The sequence below is a fragment of the Falco rusticolus genome, chromosome 9 (assembly GCF_015220075.1).
Source record: "Falco rusticolus isolate bFalRus1 chromosome 9, bFalRus1.pri, whole genome shotgun sequence".
NCBI lineage: Eukaryota > Metazoa > Chordata > Aves > Falconiformes > Falconidae > Falco > Falco rusticolus.
This window is the reverse complement of record NC_051195.1, coordinates 30,186,075-30,209,770: the sequence shown is the minus strand read 5'-3', so window position 1 is coordinate 30,209,770 and position 23,696 is coordinate 30,186,075. Positions and strand designations below refer to the sequence as shown.

Here is a 23,696-nt window from a genome sequence, read left to right as displayed (position 1 = left end):
GCCCTGAAAGCTGAGATCCCCTACAATCATGTTTCCTGGGACAGAAGCTTTAAACACCCACATAGAGGTGACCTAGCTTTTTAGACATTTAAACATCATCCTCAATACAACAACAACAACAAAAGGAAACCCAAACCAAACACCCTATTCTTACCCATGTGTTCAGTAGTCCATCTGCTGTGCTGCAATGCCACTGGGTCCCACAGAAGAAGTGAAGGCAGATCCAGGGAAACCAGTTCAGTGCAACGCAGCAGTGAGCAAGGGGTGCCCGTCCTGGGGAGCCCAGTTTTGTCCTTGTCAGGCAGCACACGGGAAGGCCCCACACACAGAGCACCTCTTCCCTGTCCCTGCCATGCACAGCCCAGAATCAGCACCCCTTGCGTTGAGTGGGAACAACAACAACAAAGGACATCCCAGACAACCCAGCGTTTACGGTTCGAATGCCAACACAAGAGACAATAGAGGTGACAAGATGTTCCTGAATTCCTCCCACACTTACAATTAAATAGCACTGTGCACTAGCAACCCTTTTCTTCTGCTTTTAGAAGTAGAAAAATAAGTTCTGAATGTTATCTGGATGCAGGATGCAATCCAAATATTTAGATTTTTTTGTCTAAAAATGACTAAAACTCAAAATGATTAAAACTAAGAAAAGTTCAAGCAGCTTTGCAAGCAGCTCTTTCCCATGATATCCTTCATCAGTGGATAAAAATAGTGAAGAGCTTTGCTCTTGTGTTCTCGAGACAACACCTTTTTTCTGCTTCCTATAAATGCCTCTGTATCGATGCCGAAGTTACAAGCACAGAAAAAAGTACCATCCAGCCCACTGAGAATCAAATGTTCACAGCATGAGCAAATGAAGCCGAATTACACCTAACTCATGCAGCACCTCAACTGTCCCAAAAAGTCTCTAAAACAAAAAGATTAATTTAGAAATAGGAACTTCAAGAGAAAAACACACCCATGAAACTCAAGCAATCTCAACATGTAAGCCAGCTATGTATGTCTCACTGCTAGTTGAGAGAGTTACCTAACGCCGTTCAGCCTCCGTGCCCAAATTTCAGTTCTGAGGGTTTTAGGGAACATCTCTTTGCCCTGAGTGCTAGCAAGTGAACTATTATTATAGCTATTGCATTCACCTACAGAAGGTTATTGTACTAGAGGTAGTTTCTTATGTAAAACTGTTTTCAGTTCAGCGGGGTGAGGGGAGCTGCATTTCACCAAAACTGAACTGATAAGGAAAAAGAGCGCACTGTTTACTCAGCAGTGTGCTTAAGTCCTTTTGCCTTTGTTTCTGAACAACTCAAAGTAGGCAGTTTAAAGCATGCTACGGGCCAATCTTGAATTTTTAATTCTAAATTAGAAACTGCAAGCAGCACTGATATCATGCAATATCTATTTATTGTGGATTACGGATCCCAGCAGCACTGGAAAGAGGTTACAGTTAGATTCCCCTACAGACATGCCTCCCAGACCAAAAAAAGGGTTTGCTCTCCCCGAGCCTAGGAACACATAGTTGGCACCTCCTCCAGTGGGGAGCAGCTGGGCAGTTGCTACCGTTTCTCATTCCACTCGACATTACCAGCTATTAAATTATCCCAAGTTTCTTGTTCAAGCTCAACTCTCCCAGAACAATTAAAAAGTCACCAAGCTGAGGGTCACAGCACATTACCCTTTTCCATTTGGTGACCTTTGTCAGAAATGATACAGAGAAACGTCTCTTTTCTTAAAAAAACAAACCAAACCAACCAAAAAACACCACCACACACCAAAAATCAAACCAGTTTAACACTCAAAATACTACCCACACAAGGAAAGAGTTCAAAGTTTGACATGTTTTTAAACAATGTAAACACAATTCCGTATTAAGCACTGTGGAAAGTACCTTAAAATCCAACCAAACAAAAAACTGCCCAGGAGCACGACACAAAGAGCCATCCTGCCGCAGAGTCTACAACAACAAGAGCTTCTTTCCCTGCCTTGCAGTTTTGCTCCTTCCTCGCTAATAAAAGGCGTCCCTCGCACTGCTGCGCTCCCTGATCAAACGCCATGGGTGGGGAAGTGCTGCTTGCACGGTTCTGTTTTGGGAAAGTCAGAAATCATTTCCTGGGGGGTGGGGGTGGGGGGTGTAAAAAAAAAAAACAAAAAAAACAAACCAAAAAAAAAACCCCCACAACCAAAAAAAGCACACCACCAAACCAAAAAAAGGCAATCAGTCACATCCTCCACCTGAGCGAGCAGCTCCCACCGCACCAAAGCCGGTTACCTGTCTGAGACCCAGGAGGAAAGGCATTCTGCAGGCTCATCCTCCACACCAGCGCATGGGAAGGTAGGAATTTAAAGCCCCACAGTGACCATTTCCTCCTCTGCTGCGGGCAGCCCGCTCCTCCGATCCTATTTAAACCAGGGCTTCCTCGGCTGGGAATGCTCAGTAAACAGGGTCCTGGGACACTGCACGCACTCGCTGGCTCCCCCTCCTCCTCCTCCCACTCCCCGTGACATATCTCAGACGCAGCCCAGCCGGGGTGTTTGCAAGAGGGAAATGACATCAGGTCGGGCAGTTCTGAAAAAAAAAAACCAACAAAACAAAAACAAACAAACAAAAAAAAAAAGCCCAGAACATTAAGACAGCTGCTGTTGGGCAGCGCTGCCTGTGCGGGACCCTGGCAAGGACCCACGAAGAAGCAGAAGCGCTCTCCTCCCTGCTAACTGGATGCTGGAAGTGGAGGGGAATCTATTAAAAAAGTTGGCAAGAGCCGACAGCTCCTCAGTGATGATTAAATCTCACTAAGCAAAAATAGACATTTAATCTATTTTCAAGGAGAAAGCAAAGTTTGATGCTGCTTGCTGAACAGCACTGGAACCCTAGGAGCAACCATCATGGTTTCTCCAAGGACCTCCACGCTCCAGGGACCCGCTGGGTAAAGCCTTCACAGATCCAAAGTACTCCCATGCTGCCTTCTGCCTACCACCACGGCTCCATTTTTTTCTGAGCAATTGTTACAGCACCGTTCAACTCAGTCCCTCCAGGCTAACAGCCATCCCAATAAAGAAACAGCAACTCCCCCAGTTTCAGTAGGATCAGGATTTGGCCTCGCCAGCATCAGACAGGTGACGGGAAGCCATTTTAATCCACCTCTCCCCAAGGAAAACCCAACTAACCCAATGGAAGGTTTCTCGTTCTACTTGAGCTCATTTCACGTTTTCCTGCCAAGGGGCAATTAAAGCTTATAAACAAATTTATCATCTGGTGCCCAAGATGGCATGTCTTGTTTGTCCTCTCCCAAGCATGGAGTACAGCAAGTTCCACAGGGGTGTAGGAGATGACACTGCAGAAGGTAATCTAAATTTAACTCCCTTTTCTACCTTCACTTTGAAAGTTCAGCAACCTCTTTTTTTGTGCTTCTCTTTAATCAGCAGCTGTCCTCGTCTGTCGGGGGGGACTGGGACACCACTGCCATTCCCACGTGCCCCAGCAGCAGCTCCATGGATATCTGACAGAGGGGCAACTCCCCTTGCTTTTGGCCTCTCTGACTTTTGGAGTTCAACGTATTAAAATACTCAATGAGGGAAGGAATATGCTTTTTTTTCCATAGAGAGTTCACTGAATCCCTTTTTTAGTAGCAGTTTTAACAATAATTTCAGGACTTCAGAAGAGAGAGGCAGAGAAACCACATATAATTCTTATAAATGCTAATTTGCAACAGCAGAAAAAAACAAAAAAAGGAAAGTAGAAAAAAAAACCAAACCAGAACAGACCCCCCCAACAGCCAGACAGCTTGCAGCAGTGTCAGAAAGACACCCATTTCTGCGTGCCAAAACCCCTCAGTGACCACTGCTGCTGCCTCCCTCCCAGCCCAGCCCAGGGTTGTTTCCCAGATGAGATCCCACTGTGGGTGTCCTCCACACAATTAGGCTGTGAGACCATACACAAGCATTACTTATTTTCATACCAACTTAAAGCCACCATATAAACTTGCCCTTTAAAGTAAGCACATCTCTGTTTTTCCTAAGAGAAAACAGGCACATAATTAATTTCCTGGAGGATACAAAACATCAGCGTCAACTAGCATCAGCCAGGCAACGTGATTTTCCAGCTTTTGTGCTCTTGGATCAAACAAACTCTCAACCTTTGCTTTTCCAATTCTATAGACAAACACCAGTGATATAAAAGGGCAGCTTTCTGTTTTAGTAATCTGTTCTGTGGCCTCATGCTGTCCTTTGAAATATCCGATTTTGGCTGTTGCTACCCAGAGCCCTGGACTAGGCAGATCCCAGGGCTGAGCTAATGCAGCAATTTCTAAATCCCTACTGTCAGAAGGAATCTAACTTTAACCACCCGCCTCTCCTCCAGCACATACTCAAAAGGCAAAGCGTCATTCCAGATCTAAGACAAGTTGTGAAGAACTATCAAAGGCAATAACTGCGCGGAAAAGCAAAAGCATCCTAATTTATGTGTGAATTTAGCAATCCTGGAAAGACTGACACAAAAAAGGTGGTTTGCAAGCAGGCATTACTACATTTGACTGCAGCAGCAGCCACCCTGTCTTGCAGTCTCTGAGTGACCAACAGCCAGTAACAGGCTGCACAAACTGCTACAGGTGACTAGGGAAAAAGCCCTGGAGAAGGGAGGGAAAAAAAAAATTGGATTAGTTAGTTCATACACTTATAATACCCTAATCGATACGCTTAGAGCCTTTTCAAAACACCTGGTTTCTCCCAATTGTTGCATTTGCTGTGGATATATCCAACTGGATATCCCAACCCAAGGGGGTATTATTTTACCCCCTCCTCTTTTCTTTTTTAAGTTTCTAAGTTCTCGCCCCAATGCTTTGTATTGCAGCAATGAGTTTCATAGACAGTGGTTGTGAACAATTAGTTCCTTTCATCAGGAGTGAATTCACCACCTTCTAATCTGACTTTCATATTATTAGCAGGTGGGAACAGAAGTCCCCATCCATCTTCTCACCCATTCATTACTCTGTACCTGTTAGCTATCTTCTTATAGAAGATATCAATCTTCCCTATCCTCTTAATGCAAAATCTTTTCCCAAAGCCTTCAGCTGCTCATTGTCCATTTCAAACCTTTCCGATTTTTTATTGCTCTCCGCCTGGGGAAACCAAAGCTGAAATAATAATTATTTTAATGAAAGCAAGAGCAGCTCTAAGGCAGGCTCAGCATGGGTTTGACTTCCTTTACGCAAAACTGGAGTTTAACGTCTGCAAAGGCCACCCATCTATAACACAAGAGTGTGTCTATCAGAGCTACAATGAACAGAGCAAACACCAGTTTTTACAGTTACTCTGTATATTAATCTCTTGACAGTTTAGAATAGTCAGGGCTAATGTCAGGACAGATCATGGGATCTACATGCTTTTGAAAATTTGCTTGTTTAAGCAGCCACCAACCATCCTCTTTGGCATGTCAGTGTGGATCCCACTGCGGGATAATGGTGAGCAAGTTGCTTTTTTCAAAAAAAAGGAAATAAAGACCTCTAGGTTTTATCACTCTGTAGTACTGCAGTCCTGAACATGCCATCTGCCCCAAACGTGATGTCGAGTAAAGGATGCTGCCTGGTATCTTCACAAGCCCACACTGTACCTTGTGACCTCCAAAATCAGCATACAACTGAAGCAGATGATGGAAGTTGTTTGGGCCATTTTAAACTCGCTTTCCGTGTTTGATGGGAGATGTTTGCAAGCAGGTTTAATAACCCAGCAAGATGCAATATCCATTTTGATACCCCCTGAGAAGACAGCTTGACCTTTAGGTGATCCAGTTATGACAACACAACTGGAGCAAAAATTGAAGTCTCACAGCTCAGATCTCTCAGGCTTGGAGCACAAGGCTATGCTCAGTTGCACCATTATTACACTCCTAGGCAGTGAGAGATTTTGCACAGTAAATATGGGTGGTGTATAACATCCCCTCAATTAAATATTAATACCATGGTTGTGCAGATATATAGATATATATATATATGCATAAATTGACCATAAAGTCGGAACAATTTTATCTAATGACTCTTCCATTTGTCCCAGCGCACTCTGTTACTTTCATGCTGGTAACAGGAACATACCTGGAGCATCAGCTATCCATTTTCATTAGTTGGTTCACAGCCTTGGGTGCTGGAACTGAGACTACATAAGTCTGTCAGGCACTCGAAACAAAGTGTGAAAAAGCAACTTGAATGACTTTATCTTTCCCTATCCTGGAGGTGGTTCTGGGAATAAAGAAAAAAAAGGGAAAGAAACATACAGAAAGGTATAAAAGCAGATCTCTGCTTCTCTAGAAGAAGACAACATCCAGGAACAACCAAGGTCTATCTGCTTTGACAGCAAATGTTCTGAAGGGGCTTGTTTGCTAGCAGAACCAGCGTGAGACACTGGGAGATCACCAATGCTGGAACAATGCTGGAAAAGCATCGCAATGCTAGACCTGCCTGGAAACCATTTCTGGCTGCCCGCAAAATCTGCCCACTTGTTGTCAGTTCCCAAAGAATGAAGGGCCACTTCTCCACCCTAACAGCACCACCACAAGAACATGATGACTTTCCAACATGAGGACAAGGTGTCCTGGCTCATGTAACGTATAGCACCGGCACTGCCTACAAACAACGTCATCAACAAATTCCAGAGGACAAACAGGAACAGGTCAGTGTGATAATTTCCCGGTACCTACAGGATCTAGAGTATCTGCTCTATTGCTTAGGGGACATACAGTCCAAACCAAACCTTTCAGCCCTCTTGTGTCTAATACTACTGTATTATTTAAGAGTGGGGTAAAGTGGGTCCCCCAGTTTGTGTGCAGTTCAACTACAAAACAAGGACACTGAAGTCACTTGCCTTTACTGTTTGCCAGGCCAAACTGACTTAATCATTGTTAGAGAGAGCAAAGAATAACTGCAGGAAAAGACACCATACATGTTGGAATTGGCTTTTGAGCCAGAGTTGCAACCAGTCTGCTGGATCAATAAATTTTAATGTGCAATGAAGCACAAGGGCTTGCAGTGGTTAGAAACTGTCCTTGGGCAGGTCCCTCTTCCCTGCAACCTGTCACCGCTTCTGTCAGCTCAGTGGTTTAGAAGTGCAAGAAACTTTTGCAGCTAAGTCAAGATAAGCAAATAGGGACAGTGCATTTCAACCTCACTGCTGTCACCTGTCTTTGTCTCTGGGTAATGGTTAACCAGGGAGGAAGAGACTGCGCACTTCAAGACATGCTGTGTTGCAGACAGCCCCAATGGCAACAGCTCATGCTTGATTCCAGCTGAATATTGATTCCAATTGAATCCCGAACAGCAATTGTCAGCCAAGCACATTGTGCCACATTCTCTGCCTGGAAGCCATGCGTGAGCCCTGAACCAAAGGAGGGGGCATTGCAGAGGAAGCCACTACACACGACTGTCACCTGGTATTTCAGCAGGAGCCTGTCCTCCCCTCTTCACTTTTCATATGTGGGTGAAGAAATAACAACAGTAAAGCACGTTCCTTTACGCTTTTGAACAGGAAGAAATCTCTCCTCTGCAACTGCTTTCTGTATTAAGCTATCATAAGAAGGACACTCAAGAAAGGGCATGGAGTGGACAAGGGGTAGGTGTGGAGGAGATGCCTGATGAGTCCTCTGCAACACCCATCTAACACAGAAGACAAAAGAGGCCCCATCCAGGCTGTTCCAGAGACACTGCTGTTTAGCTGATGGGAGAGTGGTGGCAACAAAAAGCCCAGGCGGCTTCTCCAAGACCAAAACAGTTTTTGCTAAGTGTAGCTTGAAATTTCCAGCCCTCAGTGACATTGTTTCCCACTGCTTTTTTCCCAAGGAGAAGAAAATGATAGCCACATGTCCAGCACGCTTTTCTTCACAGCAGCAGAGTTGTGGCCAAGCCAATGTAATTCTAAGGCCAAAGACTATTTGCATCATCTGTTTTGTATGACCGCTATTTCAGTACCTGCCGTTCAAGCACAGAGGTGTTAAAAAAAACCACTTTAAAGTCCTTCACCACTGAGGCAGAGGGGGACTGAAAATTTGAAACTACTGTATTGAACTTCTTCAGTGGAGATAGGGTCGATTCTGCCCCTTTAGCATTCTCAGGTTTGGGGCACTAGTGTCAGGCTTCAGTTTTAGTCTGGAGTGGGTAATGAAGGCACTGGAAAGCCTACTCTGCTTTCTCTGAGCCTGCTGTGAGAGAGAGGAGGAGGGAGGGGGGAGTTCAGCTGTTAAACATTTAACGACACTGTCTCCAGGAGGGCTAGTGTGTCAGGGGTGGTACAGGGACACTAGTCTGGCTTCTTCCTTTTTGGCACTACAGCGCTTGTTTTCCTTATGCCCGTGTATGCAAACAGGACCTTTGGTAATGGCTCAAGAGGAGACAGTCTGCTCCAGACAGGGAAGAAGGCAGAGCCTGCAGACAGTAACAAGATCCCCCAAATGTGGAATCAAGATGGTAAGCATCTGTTCTAGTTTTAGAGTCTTGCACCATGTGGGTACCAAAAATACAGCTTGTGTGTGTCCTTTGGTCACATCATTATAGGAGACAGCATTGCCCCAAAGCTGCTTACCAGCACAACCTTGATGGAGGATCTTAGATGCCCTACTCTTAGAAGTGCTATTTGTTTTCTCTCCAAATGACAGCAACTCACTATTTTTAGCGCTCATCTCATGTCTGCGTGGCATTTCCCTTGGGCCTTACCCTTGTTTCACAGTGTTGGTGCCAGCTCTCACGAAGCGTTTTTTTGGTGCCAGAGGGGCTGATGCCAAGTCTGTCTGTCTTGATGCCAAAATGGCAGCTGGCTTTATTGTTGAGACAGGATTTGCCAAAGCTAACAGCACTAGTGCTGGGGTGACTAGCACTGATTTGAAGGTTTTCTTCTTCCTTACTCTTCTATTGTCTCTAGATATCATGGGATAATGCTGCTACAAACGACCTTCTGGGGTCCTAGGGATGGATTTTTCATCAGAGTCTAAGGTAACAGGCAATTATACAGCAGACCGTCTTGGAGGTCCTCAAAGAAAAGGATACTTATGTGCATGGAGCAATTATCTGGGATGCAGCACTGCCTCTGCTAGGCCGAACTACGCAGGACCAAGCCCTGCTGCAGCTTGACCTCTCTCAGCCTGCAAATGTGTTCAAAAAGAACCCACCAAAACCAGAGAACTCACTGAAGATAGGGGTGGTTAAATGACATTTCATCACCAAGATACACCTAAGAAGTCTGGAGCCAGAGAAGATGGTCACGGATCAGCCCAATTGCATCACATCACCCTGAGTAAGAAGACAAAACCCAAGAGAGGTCATGGGCTTTTGCCCCTTTTGCACTCTCACAAGTGCCACTCGTGAAATGCTGCTGCTAAGATAAAATCCAGTCTCTCACACAAGGCACAGGATGTTGACCATGGGAAACACCCATAGAGATGTTAATAGATAGCACATGTGATAGGTAATCACACATGTACAGCTGCATGTAATTTAAAGTGATGATTTCCCTGCAAATTAGGAAGTATTTTGATGTTAACCTCTACTACTTTTCTTACAAACCTAAACGCCACACTTTGTTCAGAAGTCCATTGGTGTCAAATGGGCATCAGATTGCCTAAAGATGCTCAGTTCTTTCTTCAAGGAACCGTGCAGTTAGTTAACCTGACAAGAGGTAGACAACTGGTTAAAATGGCTTTCTTATCATGTAAGACTGCCAGGGTATCCAGTATACATACAGCCTGGTCAGATCTTTCTGAAGTTCATTGGTCTTTTCTGAGCTTATGTTTACCCCTTGAACAAATTTAGAAAAGCCCCCAAAATCCCTGCAGTCTTGTTTTCCTCAGCTCTTTTTACAAGAAACACATTCTTTTATTGAGTTCTGAGAATTAAATTTCTGTTTCCAGCAGAGCACCACTTCTACATGGCCTGTATCATTCTTGAGAGGAACAGATATTCTGGGAAATCTTTTGGGGAGGGGAGGGGGGAAGACATTAGCAGCTGCCTCCTTCCAAGAACTCCACTGGATATTATGGTTTGATAATGTTACACAGCAGAGCAGTGTCATATAAGTTACGCTGAGGCAAAGAAACATCCTCAAACTGCCCTATACACATACATTCTCAAGCACTTTCCTACTATTATGCCTGGACTTCACACTCCAGGTCCTGCCATGGCACCTGCATCCCCATCAACAGGTTGCACACATTACTGGGTTTGCGGTACACAAACCACAAACAACTGGTTTAACCGAGTCTTCTTCCCCTTAGAAAATACACGTGGATCAGAACGTGGTACTCCTAAAATTAACTGTCTCTCAGTTAACCCAATGGGCTGTGCAGTACCTAGAGTTTTACAGGATTTCTGTTTTCTAGCAGACAAGTAAACTCACCTGAACTGCTACAGGTAGGCTGAGGCTCAGATTTGTGGTTAGGGCCTGGCACAAATAAGAGGAAAGCCCTTCCATACAGCATGGTCCGACTAGTAAAAAGGCAAGAAGACTTCTTTTCCAAAATGAAGAACACTAAAGATCACGTACATGTATCTTCATACATCCAAAGCAAAGAATTAAAGGAAACCACAAGTTTAACTATTAAGAAAGCTCAATACCACAAGCATTTAAAAGATCACAGCACAACGGTATTAAAGACATCACTTTTAAATCACTAGAAAAAAACTCTGAGAGCTATCAGATCTTAACCTCCATGGTTAAAAACTTCTTTAAACATGCAACTTTAGGGAAAAGCCACTTCAGAAAACCTCATCTTAAACACAAGCTCATCTTTTCTAACTTGAATTACTGTGTTGCTTAGGATGTTTCCAAGTACTTGGAAGAAAAACATGAACTTATCTCTATTTTGAAATGATAAGTACATATGAATAAGGAATAAACAAACCAGCACAGCATATGGTTAAGTGCAGTTTCAAGCTGAATTTACCCATGTCTGTGAAACAGCAGTAAATATCAAAACCTTAAAGCCTAATCTCTCCCCTGTTGTAGTACTGGTTCTGCTTTGGCCCACATATTTACTAGGAAGATAAGAAAAGCTCCCCAAAAGGCCACACACTTTGTTACTCTGCCAGCTGGAAAGGAGAGCTTTTGGGATTGCCTCGAACAGGAGAGCCCTCAGAAGGCACGATCTACATAAAGCAGAGAGCTCACAGAGTTAGGCTTCCAGGTACAAATAAAGCTGGTTCCATCCAAGCATAGAGGGCAAAATATTCAATGCCTCCCCTCACCAGCTCCTGCATGCCGCTGTATTTTCCTTCTCTGCAGCTATTTTCCTTAACTGTAAAACGGGGAGAGTGCCAGAAAGTTGTTTGAGATATTACAACCGTTGGACTCTACATACAACTAATTATTATTCTTTCTATGCCTAGCAGAACTGCCACCGGTTACCCAAATATTTCCTGTTGGGCTCAGCTCATCTAGAGGCCACCCCTGGGACAGCTTGCAGTTATGTAAGGAACAGGCGGCTGGGAGGAAGCAATGTCCGAGTCTCATGTTTCGGCATCAGCTGTGACATTATGCAGTTTGCACTTTCCTTAAGCATTAAAAGCACTGGTGGCACCTAGAATCATAGCCAGTTTCTAAATTTCAGTGATGTACCTGCAGGCTAGGCGGTTTTGCCATTCCAAAGGTAGATACTTTCAACACCGTGCTGTCCCACTCCCCTACCTCTGTGGTATCTGTAGGGTTTATCCCTTAGGTAAATGGGCAACGTGGGCTCCCCTTATGTGCAAAAGCATGCTTTATTTCATATAGTTCTATGACCACTAATTAAAAACTCATTTCAGCTTTATCGTGGGAAGAAATGCTGATCACTATAACCTGCCTTTATGCATATGATCTTATCCCAACTGCCATAATTTCCATTAATGCTTGTCATTCCACTGGCAGATAAGGCAAGAATACTAGAGCAAACAGTCCCCTTGGCTGTAGCAGGGCTGAAGGAGGACAGGGTGACCCACACTGCTTCACCTCTTCCACACATTTCTCTGCAGCAAGGTTGCAGGCTGCGGAAGAGAGAGGCAGCTACAACCCTGCTTTCTCCTTGCTGACATCTGGCTTCCAGGCACACATTTGCTCTAGATCACAATACCAGCATCCTCTTACTCCTGCAACTATTGTTTTCTTTTAAATTCTCCCACAGCACAAACCAAATGGTCCATACACATCTGTGTAAGAAAAATCAAAACAATACAAAACCTGATTGAAGTCCTACCTTTTTACAGGAAGGTAACTGGTGCTAATTAGCATGACTAAAATAGAACAGTAAATCTTAAAAACAAAACAAAAAAAACCCAAACTGTTGGAAGCCAGTTATTTTCTTCAAAAGGTGAACAACATACATCATCCTCAGCACTCAGAAAGCTCAAAGACCTGTGGGTGACTGTTGAATGAAGAAACTCTAAGGTAAGGAAATATTTTCAGATTTTAGAAATAATTCTGACACATTGTAGGCTTGTACAGTAGTATTTTTCCCCTGAAGCAGGTAGTCTGGGGAGTAGGAATTCCTTTGTAAACCCACGACAAACCCTCCTTTCCTGGAAACAAGTGAGAAAACCACCCACCGATTTCACTGCAGAGACCAAACCTGCACCTTGTAAAGCCATCAGACCACTGAAAGTGACATCTTCTAGTTAAGAATACATAAAGAACATAGGGATGGACAGCAACATTTGTGAGCACAATTTCATTATGGATTTAATTACAAACTGGCCGTCAGACTGTCCTCCTTTCAGCAGTTGTTCTTTAACACAGGCTTTAAATGTCAGGGCTGTTCAAAAATGAAAGGTGCAAACCCAGAGGCACCAGGCTGAAAGGCTTCTCAAGAAGTCACCCTGTCAAACTGCTCTGGGAATTATTTGCTGCACCTGAAGCATCAACATTTCTCTAACCTGTTTTTAAAATGACTGCAATCACTAGTGTTCCCACTGCCTCAACAGGCAATGTGCTCCTGCGCTCAATGCTCTTTAAAAACTAGGATGTTCTTTCCCATTAATTCAGACCTTAGTGCAAGATAAGGCAGTAATTTCTTCTTCTCCACTAAAAGCAAGACAACTGGTCACAGTCATCTTCTTAAACTTAGCTCACCTGGAAAATTGTCTCGTTCCTCACAAGAAGGTTTTTTTTTTGTAGAGTACAAGGATTCAATCATAGTTTTACTGCTTTTCTCAGCCTGCAACTTAAACCCATCTTAAAACGTGGGATCCAAAATGGTGTGCATCACTTACTAGCATGGAGTATTACAAAATAACCTGTGTAGGACACTTCTGTAACTACATCATTAAAGATTTTGGGATTGTCTCTCTAACAGGAGAGCCCTCAGAAGGCACGATCTACATAAAGCAGAGAGCTCAGAGTTCGGCTTCCAGGTACAAATAAAGCTGGTTCCATCCAAGCATAAAGGGCAAAATATTCAATGCCTCCCCTCACCAGCTTCTGCATGCCGCTGTATTTTCCTTCTCTGCAGCTATTTTCCTTAACTGTAAAATGGGGGAGAGTGGTTTTTTTGCAACAACTGCACTCAGTTTCTGATACATCCCAAAATCCCGGACTCCCTCTATTTGACTTTCTCCATCCAATAAGTACTCTGCACTTTTCCCCTCAGGAAAAGTGAAATAGGTTTCAGACTGTTTCTTCAAGTTGTGCTCTTGTCTTAAAAACCACACACAGCCCTCCACCTGCATCTCTTTGTATCCCAAACTGTTGGCACAGTGGCAGAACAAACCCCTCCAGGACCCCTGTCACCACCACAGACTACTCCTTAGCGTATATTCCAGTCACTTAATGAACCCACCGCATTACTATTTAACCCTGAACACAGATCCCTACTCAGGATCCCATAACCAATGTGCTTCCTCTCTCAGGTTGGGCTGTAAAACATCCATTGAATCGACCAAATTAATTTTTTTCCCCCATGAGGTTGTTCCTGACACATCCACACTGCTCATTTCCTGTTGCCTTAGAGACGCTTATAAAGCCTTCGGGGACTTGTTCCAGTACTTTTACTAGAGACTGAAGCACCTCACCATTTTATAACTTTTTCTACCTTATTATTTTCCTTTAATTTGACCCCTTTACATTTAGTATTCATTTTAATGTGTGTACAATTACAACCAGGAGTTTGTGTGTTTTCTGGGTTGTATTTTTTTTTCCCCTTGAGAATCAAAAAAGCAGCAAACCCTTTCAGTCTATGTATCAGTTAGTGAGTTACTGTTTACTCACTTCCCTCATTAAATTTTATATCAATTTTTTTTTAGATCTAACATTGTATTTACAGAGCCTTTACTAAATCCTTTGTGTGTTCCTTGCTAGCTGTGATACAATTCTTACACCAACGGTGAACTATACAAACAGAATCTTTACTGTCCCTTCAGTTTTAGACAACTGAATTTAGTAGATGGTTTTAACATCAGCAAAAAATAACGAAGACGACAATAAATGTCAAGATCCCTTTAAAATGCACGTCTGGCATGAGAAAAAAATGTTAATACTTTAAAATATATATTCCATTTGTGCATAGAATTCAGCATAAACTGACAGCATGATTTCATTTTTCAGACTGTCAGCACACAGCAGACTACTTATTGAAGTCTGAGCTCACACTGAGTTGAAGTCACCATGAGGAAAAAAAGGGACCATCAAAAATGCCCCCAAATTCTTGGGAAATTCAAAGCAAAGTTTCAATCGAAAAAGCTAAAGCATCTTTTATAAATGTAGGGGGGAAAAATTGAAATGGAACTTGTATGTGTCAAAGCAAGCCAGCAGAACCAGCGGTATTGTGTCCATCATGCTCCAAAAGAGACCCTCACAGATGCTTGAAGGATTCAATTTGGAAACTGGATCTATAACAGAGGTGAATCAAGCAGCTTTGTTATCTGATGAAGCATGCTGGACGAGGTTTAGTTCTCTAATATGCCAATAGTGTATGCTCGAGCTGTGTAGTTAAAGTCTTTGAGCTATTATTATGCCTTATAGTCGTGTAGCTCCGAACAGCTAAGTCTCCATATTTCTTCTTTCAAGGCAGGCTGGAGGAAGCACAATCCTGCTGCTTCCTCGTTAGTGTAAAGTACTGCTGTCAAATTGTCTGCAGCTAGCTTTCAAATGACGCTGAGGGATAACCAGACCTCCAAAAACTCTGCAAACACATGGAAAATGCTCCTTCCTAAACTCCTTAGAGCAGGCAGATGCGCCAGTGGCTCTTACAGTCTATAAACTGCAACTGTCTCGCAAGTGTCTGCTGCCTACAGCAGCTCTTCTCTGGTTCTCATTCAGGTCCTCCGCTTTTGGCCTCTCATCTCATCTAGGCAAGCTAGAAGAAATCTGATTGCACACAGATGCTAAGGAAGTCCCTTCTGAGTTGCACCCTGAGGTATGAGAAACACTAGTTAAGTCAGAGGTTTGACAGAGAGCCCAGATCTTGCTGTAATGTGGTAAGTCTGCCAGAGCCATCCTGCCAGGTCTATAAATCCCAATATTTTGCAACTTAACAGTGGAATCTGAAGTAAGTTTCATTTCTGAAGGACCAGCTGGTGGTCTAGAGGTTTTTTATTTATTTCAGAGTGGTGCCCTAGGTTGATTGACCACACAAGCAAGGAGCACAGGCATATGCTGCTGATGTACAACTATAAATGTCAAGTATTCAGTAAAGGCAGTAAATGCTAATGCCAGAACAAAAGACAAGGCCATTTTCACAAATACAACAGTTCCCCCCCACAACCCCAAACCCAGTTTTACATGGATTGTGCCTAGCACAAAACAGACACTTCTTCACAGTAGAGCCAGATTTATTCTTCGCAAAAAGTTACATGGTGGGCCAAAATTCTCAGATACTCTGACATCTTCAAGAAAGGTCAAGAACTTCTCCCCCTTAAGATTTACTGAAAGGAAAGGACTCCTCTCTCTATTCAGTAGCACAGATTTAGACAGTCTGTCAAGATCAGAACACTTTTGCCATGTCTCTTCCCAACACAGCCCAGGACTCAAAAGCATTCTTGAACATGAAGGTTCATATGAACTTACCAAATTAGAGTCAGAAAGATTTTCCAATCACAATCTACATCTCATCCAGGAAAAATAAAAACATCTGACAGCTAAAAGAAAGGGTGCTATCCAGTAAATTCTCCCCTATAAACACTCCGAAAGCTGCATCACAATTTGTTTTGCAATAATTTCTTCATGAGACTGTTGATCTTTAGTGATCTAGGAAGTTGTGGATAAACCTCAAGAACTGAGAATGTTTTTGGTACATATTCTCATTTCTCCCCAGGGAATCTTGATCTTCAGAGGAATATTAACATGAAGCATGTAAAATATTTTGTGGACTGTTTATAACCTAATGACTCCAAATTTAACCTTAAATGCCATTCTGCAAAGAGTTAGCCATGTTCAGCAATTCAAGCAGGAAGAGAATGCTAGAGCCGCTCAGGCAAACCACTTTATCAATCTTCCTTTAGCTTTGTTCAAGCAATTTCACATAATACACTTATGCTGATACCTGCAAAACTCTGCTCAGAATCAAGCTGACATAAAACTCACGGCTGCATTATTAACTAGTAAAATAACTGCAAGGATTTGTGTTTGGCAATGTCTGTTCACACGTACAGCCATATCTGAAAATCTCACTTCAGTTTTTACTTAAACATTACTTAAGGATTAAAATTTGTGGTTTTCTGGGAAATACATTTTGAAAGAAATACCCTAATCCTTCGTTAAAACACAAATGTGAAAAGCATACCGTTCCTTTTGGGTACGCTTATTGTAAATCAAGTCACCTTTCTGGAAACTCAATACGTATTTGCTAAATGAAACAAAACATCTCTTATGGCTTCATAATTAGAATTTAAAAAAGGCAAATGCTGAAGGACTTAAGGTTTTCTTCGCAATGTTAGTTTATCCAGTTATACATCCTGCAGGCTGAAAAAAAAATATTTAAGGAGGAAAGCATGTTACGATCTGTGAAGTTAATATTTATGTTAAAAATAAGCATGGAAAAATCTAGCTGTTTGCTTTCCAGAAGCCACTATTTGGTCTCTTTATTTTTCAAATTAGAAGAGGCCTTTGCAGAATTATAAATAAAACACTGAAAGCTCCATGTGACTTTCCCATATGTAGTTTTTCAACAGCCAAGTGATTTCCCCTATCCCATCCCCACTGTTTGCATACCAAGGCAGCGTTTGCCAAGTTTCAAGTAGAGAATTTTTAAGCCAAATTTGTAAACCCAAGGAGATAAAGATTTTGTTAATATCCTTTAATCAGACTCAAAGACATCAGCAAAAGAAGAGTTAAACTGTAGAGCGAAACAAGACCATAAAAAGAAAGATCATATATTTTGCCATTGATTTAAAAGGAATGTCATATTGTCAGTACAGAAGATGTGGGAAATCGTGAGAATGCCAACGTTAGCTTCTCTGAGTTTGAGAGTAGTGTATGTAGCCATCCCACTTCTGCACATGTTCTGAGACAGAAAATACTCTTCACTCATTAAACAAACAAGCAGACCTAACCTAAAAAGTGGAAGAGTTAAGGGAACATATCTCAGTTTTATTCCTCCAGGGCTACTGGCAGATGAAGCAGACAGGAGGATTTTCCCGTCTGCTGCTTTCCTGGTTGCATTCATTCCTACTACAGTATCCAAATATCTGAAAGCCCAACATCTGAATGCAACTGCATGGCTCCCATGCTACACATCACATCCAAAAAACCTGAAACCAGGCCTCCAGCTTTCTGAAGGGTGGGATGCGCGATTGCATCTACAAGGAGCAACCCAGGAGGTAATTCTCAGCCAGGAGGAGAGAGCAGGGCAAGGCTGAAGCACTCACTCTAGGACAACAGAAAGGACTGCCTGCCAGGAGAAACCAGAGGATAAAGTACAGGAGTGGGCTTCACCCGAGTAAGTAGGACAGCCCAACAAGGAAGACAAGAAAGTCACCTGCCACGTAACAGTAAGACTGCCATGTTAGACTGAATGCCCCAAAGCAGAAGTCAGAGACATGTTCATCCTAGGACACCAAAGTATCTCTTATCCAGTCTGAGCTGCAGCACAACGTTCATTGCTACTGACCTCACTTTTCACCTTGGAAGACAAACACACCCATGGTACTATCTTGACCAATGCAATCACAAAAGATCCTCACTGCATGCAGCGGTTCAGTAAAGCACATCTGGCAGCATGAAAAAAACCTGCACAGGGACACCTTGAAATTCTTATGTTAGATTTGACTGACATCGAATCTTACCGATATCTAAATACTCCCTAGTATACCAGGAGTGGAAGAGCCATGGCTGTGGGCTGGTGACAAGCTGCAGCTTCACTCCACATGGTCCACAGTCTGTGTGGGGAAAGCCTAGCACCAAGAGTTTCATTAGACACTGAACACACACCAAAGGGGTTTGAAAAGCCTGCTCAACCCTCATGAAAGAAGGTGTTCTCTGGTCCTACTTAGAGCCTGAAAAGTGAGGGGAAAGAGGTTCTGTCTTAATTCTTTCCAGTCTTGCTCAGCCGTGCTCAATGCCTGCATGCCTCCTAAGTTTATGGTTACTTCCTGTTGACAAATACGTTGTTATGCTTTTTCATCTATTTTCAGAAAGACAATACATTTTTTAACATTAGCCAGGTTTTTTGCAAGAATAATTATGGCCTTTATATACCATAGAATCGGGACTCCATATAACTTGTGATCCATTCTCAAACTGTACTGGACTTAATATCTGGCAAAGTCACTGTTTTCTATTCTTTTATTTTCCATCAGCAGAATAAGATTAGATTTTACCATATCAGAAATTGTTGAGAGTCATTAATGTTCATAGATAACATCTATTACTTTGCACTATGCAAAAGATTTGACTTGTTTCTTCATGCTAGTTCAGTGTATTAATGTTTGTATATATATTGAAAACAACCAGAATTCATACTTAAGTAAAAGATCACAGGTTTCAGAAATGGACATCCCATGATTTAGTTATTTGCCTGTAATGAGGGAAAACCAATACAAAGTCATCCCATTTGTGAAAACTAGCAACTGTTGACTACAACCATATTTTTAGGCCCAACCTTCAGAGAATTATCAGTAAAAAATTGACACCTTCCTTTCATTTACCCCTGTCCTAGACCAAATATATATTTTTTTAAAAATCACCACAGTAACTATATTTTCTTTTACTCTTCCACAACAATGAGACGGAAAGCATAATTCACTCTCACAACTGTCTGTAAAGGAGGATTTCATTGTTAACTATATTAAGTAAACACCAGATTTAAATTTTCCCTTGCAACTTGCCAATCTTGTCATGACTCAGCTTAGAAAAAAAAATAATAACACAAACAGAACCAAAACCAAACAGGTTTCCTTTGCTGTTCAGTAACTTTTCTCTTTTAGTCTCCAGCAAAAAGATGGATAATTTAGAAAGATTCATAGGCATGCACCATTTCTGATTGAAGTCACAGCTACAAGCCAAAAAGCAATCAGACTTAAAATCCACGCAGAAATCGTTTAGTGGTTAGTATTCCTTTGCTAAGCCAGAACTTTAATATTGCCTTTATAAAGCAAATCAGCATCAAAAGAGAGGCAGAAATATGAACTCAACGTTTCTAACATACTTCATTGTAACAGAATATTTGAAGTTGGAAATCATAAATATATTGCCAACAGCCTCTGAGATAACCAGCAAAATGGTAGCAATAAGCAGCATCAGGAATTAAAATGAACAATCTCATAATTTCTCCCAAAGTGCCAAGAACTTAGACCTCCACATCACTAAAGACTTTACAGAGTATACACATACAAAAACATATTTTTAAGACCCATAAGACTGGAATCCCCATCACAAAGTGCCACAGTGGTAACTCAGGCTCTGTAGGCAGTATTTTTTTCCCATGTCATTAAATATCTTCCCCCCCCCCCCCCCTCCACACCTCACAATCCACTTTTTGTGCCTCCAAACACTGACAAAAGTCACCAGTGATCTCCCAAGGCACAAGATGCATGGGAAGCTATGCAGCAGCCTTTGGGGCAAGGAAGCCAGCTCAGATCCTCATTTCTCAACTCAGGAGCACAAAGAAAGAGAACACTGGTACCAGCTTTCACATCTCCCTTCACATCTTGATGTCTCTGCTAACAGACTCTAACAACCAGGACACTAGAATTCATACTTCAGCACCTTCAACTTCTTTCCTCAAGGACTCCAGAACTATTGATTCCTGATACACTGCCAAGCTGGTCCCTGAAACAAGCCAGAGAGTGCTCAGGAAACACTTGGGAAAAGGTCGGAAGTAAGAGGCAGTTGCAGACAGATCCCAGCATGCAAGAGGTCAACAGGGATTAGCAAGGCTTTCCACATCCCAACATGTATCAGAGAGATTGCAAGGATTTCCCAACTTCAGAATAACAAATTGACAAGGAGGAACTGTGAAGCTGTGAAAGTCTGTGCAGCTGAACTGAACCATTTCAAGCTCTCTACAGAGTGGGGAACATACAGTCTAATGAGTTAACATCAGTGCTCAGCTTCACTCTAAACTGAAGTCCACACTTCCTGACCAGAAACCCAAGATTAGAGGTCAGATTTAGAAGTGTAGCTTTACACAAGGTTCCTGTATGCTAGAATGCTAGAAGAAAAAAGAAGAAAACACAACCAGCCAACCAACCATCATTCTTTAGAAAAGCACCTAAACTACCTGGAAGAATCAGAAGTATTTAATCCAAAAGTGTTTCAGTTACCATTCGAAACACTCTCAACATTGCACTTCCAATTTCAAAATCTCCCTTCCCTTCAAAGTGTAGTCCTCCTATACTTTCTTCATAGGCTCTTGCAACTCAAAAGTTACAGGAAAGCATACCAAAAATATCAGACTCAACTAATGCATACACTGCTCTGCTAGGTGAGGTCACCTTTCTGCATTACATTTTATGCAGCAAACCACATGCTCCTCTGGGAAGATGCTACCTTTACTCCTTCTAAAGCACCATGTATGCTGACAAGCATATACAGATACTAACACAAGTCAAACAGGATTTTCTGCTATAGAAAAACCTGCTTCTAGTCTTTATTCTCCACTTGAATCCATAATCCCGAGTAGCAAATTCTCTGGTTTTAGTTTAAGCAACTAAACATTATTCCTTGTGAAAGAGAAGTTAGCAGTATAAAAATGCCCGTTACCACTTTGGACTAGATTTGAACTGGTGACCTAATAATATGACACTATAGTGCTTTAACTACCTGTGATCACTGAGATTTGCATCAGCAAATGGTTAAATCCCAGGAGATGATACTTCCTGGAAAGAAAAAATGTTAGATAAATGAAATAGAAATAAAGGACTTTAGATTTCTGCCATTTTAACAAGCAAGAAAATATAAAGAATAGTCACCAGATTCCTATGAGGTTCTGCATGATCCTTATATTACAAGTGCACACCACACAACTTTGTACCAAAAGCCAGTACTTGCAAAGCTCAGCACTCACTACTGAACTGAGGTAAACACAGCAAGTCCAAGGAGTCTCCCTCACTGTTTTAGAAATACACTAAAAGTCAAAGATACATTTTGTATTGAGACACACAAATAATTCCACTTTGAGTCAATGTATTAAAAACTAAGATTTTCACAATCTGTTCAACTACATCATACCAAATATGCAGAGCTTGGCATCATAACGTCTACCCTACCAGAACTGTTCAGGCTCTTTGCAAGCCATGAGCCTTGCATCAATATCCCGGTGCTACGCCTGCAAAGGTAGGAACAAGCCCTAACGAGGCAAGCACATTTCTTACCTGGTTTCAAAGAGGCATCAGCTGAAAGCAGCCATCAAATTTCCTCTTGAAGTGAAGCATCCTCTAATATTTTATTAGGTTGTAAAAATTTCACAATGGTACATATGCCAAGGAGGCAGATAGAGCCAAAATCACAATTAACAATTCCCATCAGAGGATAGACCCTATTTAACATTTTTAAATAAGTACTGCATATGCGCAGGTGCTCCATTTCATTGGAGAGTCTCCACACAAAGAAATCTCATGATCAAATAGTTACACCTTTAATCTCCCTAACGAAAAATAATACTCCCTTAAATAGCCATCAGCCCCTCTCCCTGCACACATAAGCAAACTCAGCCACAACTGTGACCAATCCTACAAAAAGGCTCTTGAGAAAAAGCATCTGTACGAACAGCTATCCTGCCTGGTGGATGTGACTCCTTTTGATGGCTTTGTTTTGAAGCTACCCATGTACTTCAGATGCCCTGCGCTCATTCAACCACCCTGAACATACCAGCCAAAAATCTTATGCCATCCACATGAAGACAGTCACGTTCTCCAGTTTGCATCCAAGAAGCGTGCAGTTTAGGGCTTGCCAAGAAAAGTTGCTTATCATAGTTAATTTTAACAATATCATGCATAGCACTAAAATAGCTTTGCAAAAGGAAAGAAACATGTAATATAAATTACAAAGGCAGGTGATAAATCTTCCAAAGGCATCCAAAAAAGATCACAGTAAAGGGTCATCAGCCTAGTTTCACAAACATGCTTCTGATTAACCCTTTCACAGCTTCAAAAAGATATGATCTCTGTTGTTGCTAAGCATGTCGGCCAGAGCTTGCCAAAGAAAGCATGAGCAAGCAGCTTCAAAGGCAGAATGACGTACCTATAACAGTAAACCCTAATCCTCGGTGTGGAAACCACGCAACTGAACTTAGTCACAGAAAATGGGATTAGAAATTCTAAAACAAAACAAGGGGTTGAAGGAATTCACATTCATCCCAAAACCATGTTGAAAATATTGAGCAACGTTTAAATAACAACTGTTGTCAGGGCTGATAAAGAGGAGAGTAAAACTTAACAGCTTGCACAGGAAACTTTTACTGGATGGAGATTAGGAAGAGAGTATCCAGGTCAGCCTCAAATCTTACACACCAACCCTGGATGATGGCTTGGCAAAGAGCAGAGGTGCCAGAGAGCACACAGCCATCACCCCTAAAAATTCAAGTGCACAGACCCCTAGCAAAATGTTCCTGTGATTTGACCAGAGGAAACGTGGCATGGATGGAAGCAGACAGTGCTCTGACAGAGTGATTATTGCTCATGTGCCGTGTGCAGGGGCAAGAGGGAGAGTGTCTGGGAAGTGGTTTGGGCATTATTCCTTCCACACAATGTTAGGCAAACACATGTACACAAGAACATTGCAGCTGCTCAAGTAACCGTCTTCACTAGCATCGTATAAAGCATGTGGCAGAAATTCAGAGGTCAGGATTTCTGAGGCAGTTCTCCAAGGAGACAGTTATTGTGACTTTCTGAAGTTCCCCACTTTTCTTGCACTGTGACTTCCTGGACAACAGGATCACATATTCCAATGACCAGACCTACCTAACCCAAATTACATGTTTACACAGCCCACGTGAAATTCAGGTTTTGATGAATGTGTGTTTTCATTTTAGGACAAGAGCTGATTTTCTAACTCAAGACAACCTTTCAAAAATAAACCATGTCTGCAAGTAGGGTCAGGATCCCTAGAGAGATCCTAAACCAACAATTAGTGTAAGTGAGCTTTCCTGGCATTCTCACTGCCAAAGAAGCTTCATTAGCAACTACCAAGTATTCAGCTCCTGATCACTTCAACAGATAAAATAAAGAGAACACAAAGACTTGCATCAGGAAAAGGGGGTGGCAGGAACAAGGAAGACAAGAAAGGAGAGAAAAGAATACCTTGAGAAAAAAATGCAGACTGTCATG

At 42.2% G+C, this 23,696-nt stretch overlaps 1 protein-coding gene across 3 annotated transcripts in view; it reads right to left on the bottom strand.

The window, feature by feature from the left end:
• The window catches only part of WBP1L (WW domain binding protein 1 like), a 65,583-nt gene that overhangs the window by 22,393 nt on the left and 19,494 nt on the right, over nucleotides 1–23,696 (bottom strand). Inside the window, exon 1 of one of the 3 annotated variants that reach the window (XM_037399804.1) lies at nucleotides 2,267–2,563. The exons of 1 other annotated variant lie outside the window; for it this stretch is intronic. In XM_037399804.1, the coding sequence (XP_037255701.1) occupies nucleotides 2,267–2,293 (27 nt within the window). In that variant the 5' untranslated portion in view covers nucleotides 2,294–2,563. Of the gene's footprint in view, nucleotides 1–1,885; nucleotides 2,047–2,266; nucleotides 2,564–23,696 lie in introns of those variants that run through there. One more of the 3 variants, XM_037399806.1, reaches the window with a different exon arrangement.